At 39.2% G+C, this 7,677-nt stretch overlaps 1 protein-coding gene across 1 annotated transcript; it reads left to right on the forward strand.

The window, feature by feature from the left end:
- The first annotated feature begins 6,580 nt into the window (after positions 1-6,580).
- On the forward strand, positions 6,581-7,087 carry LOC131483873 (large ribosomal subunit protein uL23-like). The gene has a single exon (XM_058682243.1). The coding sequence runs from the start codon at positions 6,581-6,583 to the stop codon at positions 7,085-7,087; it is 507 nt and encodes a 168-aa protein (XP_058538226.1).
- The last annotated feature ends 590 nt before the right edge of the window (positions 7,088-7,677 follow it).

Below are 7,677 nucleotides of genomic sequence, written 5' to 3' on the forward strand. Positions count from 1 at the left end.
TCATATGGAACCACAAAAGGCCCCGAATAGCCAAAGTAATTTTGAAGAAGAAGACCAAAGCAGGAGGCATCACAATCCCAGACTTTAGCCTCTACTACAAAGCTGTCATCATCAAGACAGCATGGTATTGGCATAAAAACAGACACATAGACCAATGGAATCAAATAGAAACCCCAGAACTAGACCCACAAACGTATGGCCAACTCATTTTTGACAAAGCAGGAAAGAACATCCAATGGAAAAAAGACAGTCTCTTTAACAAATGGTGCTGGGAGAACTGGACAGCAACATGCAGAAGGTTGAAACTAGACCACTTTCTCACACCATTCACAAAAATAAACTCAAAATGGATAAAGGACCTGAATGTGAGACAGGAAACCATCAAAACCTTAGAGGAGAAAGCAGGAAAAGACCTCTCTGACCTCAGCCGTAGCAATCTCTTACTCGGCACATCCCCAAAGGCAAGGGAATTAAAAGCAAAAGTGAATTACTGGGACCTTATGAAGATAAAAAGCCTCTGCACAGCAAAGGAAACAACCAACAAAACTAAAAGGCAACCAACGGAATGGGAAAAGATATTTGCAAATGACACATCGGACAAAGGGCTAGTATCCAAAATCTATAAAGAGCTCATCAAACTCCACACCCAAAAAACAAATAACCCAGTGAAGAAATGGGCAGAAAACATGAATAGACACTTCTCTAAAGAAGACATCCAGATGGCCAACAGGCACATGAAAAGATGTTCAACGTCGCTCCTCATCAGGGAAATACAAATCAAAACCACACTCAGATACCACCTCACGCCAGTCAGAGTGGCCAAAATGAAGAAATCAGGAGACTATAGATGCTGGAGAGGATGTGGAGAGACGGGAACCCTCTTGCACTGTTGGTGGGAATGCAAATTGGTGCAGCCGCTCTGGAAAGCAGTGTGGAGGTTCCTCAAAAAATTAAAAATAGACCTACCCTATGACCCAGCAATAGCACTGCTAGGAATTTATCCAAGGGATACAGGAGTACTGATGCATAGGGGCACTTGTACCCCAATGTTTATAGCAGCACTCTCAACAATCGCCAAATTATGGAAAGAGCCTAAATGTCCATCAACTGATGAATGGATAAAGAAATTGTGGTTTATATACACAATGGAATACTACGTGGCAATGAGAAAGAATGAAATATGGCCTTTTGTAGCAACGTGGATGGAACTGGAGAGTGTGATGCTAAGTGAAATAAGCCATACAGAGAAAGACAGATACCATATGGTTTCACTCTTATGTGGATCCTGAGAAACGTAACAGAAACACATGGGGGAGGGGAAGGGAAAAAAAAAAAAAAAAGAGGTTAGAGTGGGAGAGAGCCAAAGCATAAGATACTGTTAAAAACTGAGAACAAACTGAGGGTTGATGGGGGGTGGGAGGGAGGGCAGGGTGGGTGATGGGTATTGAGGAGGGCACCTTTTGGGATGAGCACTGGGTGTTGTATGGAAACCAATTTGACAGTAAATTTCATATATTAAAAAATAAATAAATTAAAAAAAAAATAAAAAATAAAAAAAAAAAAAAAAAAAAAAAAAAAATAAAATGATGGTCTGCTTCTAAGAGAACAACAAATAAGGAGAGAAGGAGAGAACTGAGAAATTCTGATCAACATAGCCAGAATAAACAGCCAATATAGTTGGGCCTTCCTTTCATTTTTGTTTTCTCTGATATTGAAGGATTTTTTAAAAATAGAAACAAGAGTTCCCTTGCCTGAAAGATTTTAAATGCTGGGACTCTGGTCACTTCAGCTAAAATCATTAATTACCTGGGTATTTTTTTTTTAATTCAAAAATGCTACACACTAGACCCATAGGCATTTTGAAAGAGTACAGAAAACAGTCGTTTGTCAATGTTCATTTTCTGAAGGATTCTGCTTTAATAAAACAGAAACTGGGTTTCTACCTTTCTACTAACAGCTAACAGAGCTGGAAAATCAAAAGGCACTGGGGTAATTATTTTCCTTAAAAAACAAAAGTAAAAGCACTAACTCTGTAACCTCAGAGCAAAAAAAATCTGCTTACTATGAAAAACAAAAGTTCACCCAAAGGTAAATCAGAGTCAACTGCCGGTCTTTTTAGGCAGAAGAAAGAACCAATGCATCAGTCGCTGGCCTTGTAACAGCATAGTGTTTATAAAACGTTGAATGCAGTGTTTCCTTGAAAATTAAAAGCGAGGGTAGGCTTTACCTTTCACTTTTAATATCTTTGCCTGACTTTTATACTAGTAACATGAGCCAAAAGGATTAAGGAAACTATTGAATACATATTTCTGCAAAACAATCTTAGTGGAAATTATCTTCAGGGTAAAAGGAAACAATACTAGGGCCGTGATAGTCGGGATAGACAGAATTCCCATTAGATATAATTGGTACAACTTGAAATTTATTTGTATTTCCAATGTAAAGGCCCGATTATCTGGCCATCCCAGAGATTCTGTGAGCTACCTAATGCCCTTTAATAAAGCCCTTTCTGTTCTAACTAGCAAGACAGGATTCAAACTAAGAAGAATAAGCCAGAGTAACTGGTCAAAGAGTTTGCAGTCAGCATAGCCTCAAAACAAACAAACAAACAAACAAACAAAACACAACAAAACAGGAATCTTTGATTTTCTTCCTGGTTGGGTTTGAAGGCAGTGAAGATCTCATGATTTTAAAGGACTGGTAGTTCATTTTTACACGGGGCAGAAGATCACCTGTAATAACCTGGAATACAGAACCTATTGTTGGCAATACTGCATCATCCCTGCTTCCTCACACAAAAAGCTTCAAGAAAGAAAATGCCAAGCTCGATATTTAAAACTCTTAACTTCAGGCATAATCATCAAATAAAGAGTTTCTATGACTATCCTAAAAAAGAGTCTCCTGTATCTTACAGTTGACTGGCTGAGATCACTACAAGTCAAACACAGAGTGTGACCTTAAGTTGCACAATTGCAAGGCAGGTTGATTTCACAGCCCTTCTCTTAAGTTAGGGTATCAACTGAGAAAGCGTAAGGCCCTAAGAGCTAGCATGGAGTCCAGTGGTACCCCCAAACCTTCAAAAACACTAATCCTCCCTTGCCAGATGAAGTAGTTCTCTCTTCCACTAAGTCTGTTCCTGACTTACTACAGAAGCCCTGACTGTAAATACCTTACCTAATGTAGTTATTTCTCAAGGGGCACTAATTCTCCCCATGTCCCCTTCTTTGTTGCTTCTATACCTTAAAGTAGAGATATATTCCAGCATGCCCTTTGAGGCAAATTACAAAGTCAAACCATGAATCTACAATAAAAAAAATTACACTAATTGGTTAATTTCTATTACCAGAAATCTGGAGAATAAGGTAAAAATGAATTCTGAGGATGTTAGAGGGAGAACATAACTTTAGATCTACTCAGGTTATGAATATGGAAACAAATGCCAAAAATGCTGGATCCAATGTACTAGTTCTAGGTAATCCCAGTTGTTTCCAATTGTTTTCTTAGTTGCTTAACTCAAATCTGGACTTGATGGTGGCCTATGCTAAACGAGGCTGAGATACCAGCTTATATAATGTAGCAGAAAAAAACACAAAGAGCCAGAGAGAGAGAAATAATAAACTAAAAATTATTATATACATTTATCTATCCCAAATTATGTCTCCCAAGAAGGCCCCAGGTCTTTACACAGCACTGATAAATATTTAAATGTTGAGGTCTTTGAAAAGCACTATGAGGAGTGAACCCTGTGAATCAAGATATGTGGGAAAGCCACCTTTGGAATAGGTCCCATTATTTCAATAAAGATTATAGGATCCCAGAGTGGAAGAGGCCAAAAGAGTCAATCACAAGAGACAGGACTGGCTCACTAATCACAATAGGCAGTAATGGTGGAGTGGACAAGAATTTAATTTGCTTAATAGAGTTTACTCCAAAAGCTATTTTATTAATGAAAGGTTACCAATGTCTGTATAAGTCTGACTAAAATGTGCATTTTCATGTATACAAAGTCAAAACATCTACAAGGTGAAAATAGCTATGAGATTAGAACACCAAGATCACTGTGAAGGAATCAATTGTTGTGAATGTGAGAGACAACACAAGTAACTATTTCCCCAAAGAAGAGCAATGCCAAGTTAATTTGCCATGTCTATTGACCCAGAACTGTATTAGGGCTATGTCAAGCACTTTTTTTTTTAAATCATCATTATTATAAATTATTTTTAGAATGATTCTCAGGGGAAAGTTTGAGTCAAGAGTGTCAGGAAAGACCTACAAATACACCCAAATCTTCCTTTAAAAACTGTAGTGCCACTCCTTGGGTCAGAAATTGTCACTCCAGAAGGACCCTGTTGATTTCAGAATTATAGTTGTATACTGTCTCAAAAATAATACAAAGGAGACTACTTGATGTCGAAATTCATGCGCCACAGGTAAAGCTATACTCAAAGGCAAAATTATACCATTAAATGCCTTAATATATGTTAATATTAAAAAAAGTAGTAAATGTAAGAAATTAAAAATATAACAAAAAATACCAAACTCAAGGAAATAATTTTAGAAATTAAAATTGAAATTTTATCAGAATGCAATAAGAAATAAGAAATATGTAAAACTGTTTCTCTGCAAGTACTTTTTTCTGCAAATATTTTTTTAAATACACAAACCCCCAGCAAGCCCGTTTAATGGGGAAAAAAAAGAAAAAACCAAGAATATACAACCTTAAGATAAAAAAGGTGATAACCACAGATATTTTTATTTATCTATGTATTTATTAAGGTTGTTCATTTATTTTAAGAGAGAGAGAAAGAGAATCCCAAGCAGGCTCCACACCACCAGGACAGAGTCCAACACAGGGCTCGAACCCACAAACTGCAAGATCATGACCTGAGCTGAAATCAAGATGCTTAACTGACTGAGCCACCCAGGCACCCCTTTTTATTTATTTTTGATTGTGATAAAACTCCAGATTTTTTAAGTGATTTAAAAATCATAAAAAATATATATACAAATCTATGGAAATTGTTTCAGACACATTTCAAGGGTTACTTCAGATTCTCAAGAATGTACCCATCTCCTGGACTCCTCAACCACACAGCTGCCACTGCTTTGGTCGCCAACACTTCATCTTCAGATACCCCTGACCTTCTCGTTCTCTCCTGGGCCAGGCTCTGGAAACATCCCCCCCACCCCACACCTTCCCATCATGACAGAAACCACAGCAGCGCAGGTCCCCTCGGCACCACTCAATGAGTTCCATATAAGCTCTGACTCCTCCTACCACGCTGGACTCCAATGAGGGCTTTGAAACACTGGCATTCCACAGAAATGGGATCCAGCTTCCACAGCAAAGAGGCCAGGTGTTGCAGTCTGGAAGGCCAGGGAGTAAACTCCCAACAGGGCAAACACTGACCAATGAGAGAAAGGAGATGGGAGCTCACTCGCACATAAATCCACCTCTCTTCCTCTCTCCAACAGACTATTACAACATGTTTTCCATACAACCTGTCTGGAGATGCCCTTCACCCTTGAGGAAGCACTGGAAAGTTTCGTAATGCACCAACTTGCTTTTGCTTCCCATCCTTCCCTGGCTCCCTTTTCCCTCTCTTTCACTGTCCTGGGATTGCATCTCCCCATAAAACATTAGCACTAAAGCCTTGCTTCAGCCTCTGTGTTCTAGGGATCCCAAGCTAAGACAGTGATAAATGTGAAAACTTAGAGAAATGCTGATTTTCCACCAAAATAAAAAAATACTATATTTGACCAAATAGTAGATAAAAAGTTCAAAGACATTAATAATCACAGACCACATTGGATAGCAAAGGTCCTGTTTCTATAAAAACGCTAGACCTAGACAATATAACAACCAAATTACACCTAACTTTTAAGGTGCAAATAATTCCTAATTTATCTCTTCTCAACCAAATGCATTATTTTATGCATTATCATGTTCTTATTAACATAATATAATAAATATAATTCAGAAAAAGAAATTTCAGGGGCACCTGGGTGGCTCAGTTGGTTAAGCGTCCGACTTCGCTCAGGTCATGATCTCACAGTTTGTGGGTTTGAGCCCCGCATCGGGCTCTATGCAGACAGCTTGGAGCCTGGAGCCTACTTCAGATTCTGTGTCTCCCTCTCTCTGCCCCTCACCTGCTCACACTCTGTCTCTCTCTCTCAAAAATAAATAAACATTAAAAAAAATTTTTTTTAAAGAAAAAGAAATTTCATTTATAAATAAGGATAAAAAATTTTTTAATGACATCAAATAAATTCTGGCAGTGCACTAAAAGAACAATTCATCATAACCAATTTTTAAATCACTAGCAGGTCATGTCAATGTCAACATGCGTGAGGGAATTCAATAATTTTCCCAATGTAACACAAAACTCTCCAAGATCTCTCCCTCCATCTCTCTCTCTCTCTCTCTTTCTCTCTCTCTCTCTCTCTCTCTCTCTCTCTCTCTCTCTCTCTCACACACACACACACACACACACACACACACACACCACATACACACAGAAGCACACTGTGACCATATGAATAAAGTATGTCAAAGATACATCCGGGCCCTTTCACAAAGATGGTTTGGAAGGTGAAAAAGGAAGCCCCTGCCCCTCCCAAAGCCGAAGCCGAAGCCAAAGCCGAAGCCAAAGCTGAAGCCAAAGCAAAGGCTCTGAAGGCCAAGAAAGTGGTGCTGAAAGGCATCCACAGTCATAAAAAAAAGAAGATCCACAAATCACCTACATTGCAACAGCCCAAGACACTGTGTCTCTGGAGGCAGCCCAAGTATCCTGGAAAGAGATCCCCGAGGAGAAACAAGGTTGACCACTACGCCATCATCAAGTTCCCCCTGACTGCTGAGTCAGCCATGAAGAAAATAGAAGACAACAACACACTTGTGCTGATTGTGGATGTCAAGGCCAACAAGCACCAGATCAAACAGGATGTGAAGAAGCTCTATGACATTGACATGGCCAAGGTCAACACCCTGATCAGGCCTCACTCTGAAGGAGAAAAAAAGGCATATGTTCAACTGGCTCCCAACTATGACGCTTTGGATGTTGCCAACAAAATTGGGATCATCTAAACTGAGTCCCACTGGCTAAATCCAAATTTTCTCACCAAAAAGAAAAAAAAAAAAGATACATCCAGTTTACTCCCAGAATCCTTTCTAGCTTTCTTTGTGCTTTTTCCAATTCCTCATCCCAACAGGAGTAGAATTAGCATTTGAGGAAAGACCATTCTGCTCTGTGTAAACCTGACTGAGGCAACGTAAGATATTTATCATTTCTGACCCTGGGTATTAAATTTCACAGCACTCCTAAATCACTGACAACTGAAAGCCCTTATATGTTTCCAAGTGTCTGTGAGGATAATCCATCCCTCATTAAGAAACACTGGGAAGAATTCCAGAGAGCTACCCCTGCACCAGTATCCCAGCAACTACTAGGAACTCTCACCTCCTCCTCAGATGACCTATCACCAGTTTTTTTTCTGCCCCTCCATTCTAGTCCACCCTCTTCAGAAACTAAAGAGGACACCATCATCTTAGTTCTGTTGGCCTTTCTATCTGAGTATGCTAGAACATCAGGCCCAGAAAATGCAATACGCACCTCCATACAAAATGCAGAAGAGAGCAGCAATATCCATGCGGTTTTCTATCATGTGGTTTTGTCA

The sequence above is a fragment of the Neofelis nebulosa genome, chromosome 8 (genome assembly GCF_028018385.1).
Source record: "Neofelis nebulosa isolate mNeoNeb1 chromosome 8, mNeoNeb1.pri, whole genome shotgun sequence".
In the NCBI taxonomy this organism is placed as follows: domain Eukaryota; kingdom Metazoa; phylum Chordata; class Mammalia; order Carnivora; family Felidae; genus Neofelis; species Neofelis nebulosa.

Coding starts and splice junctions, on each gene's coding strand:
- LOC131483873 (XM_058682243.1), top strand. CDS start 6,581: ATGGTTTGGAAGGTGAAAAAGGAAGCCCCTGCCCCTCCCAAAGCCGAA.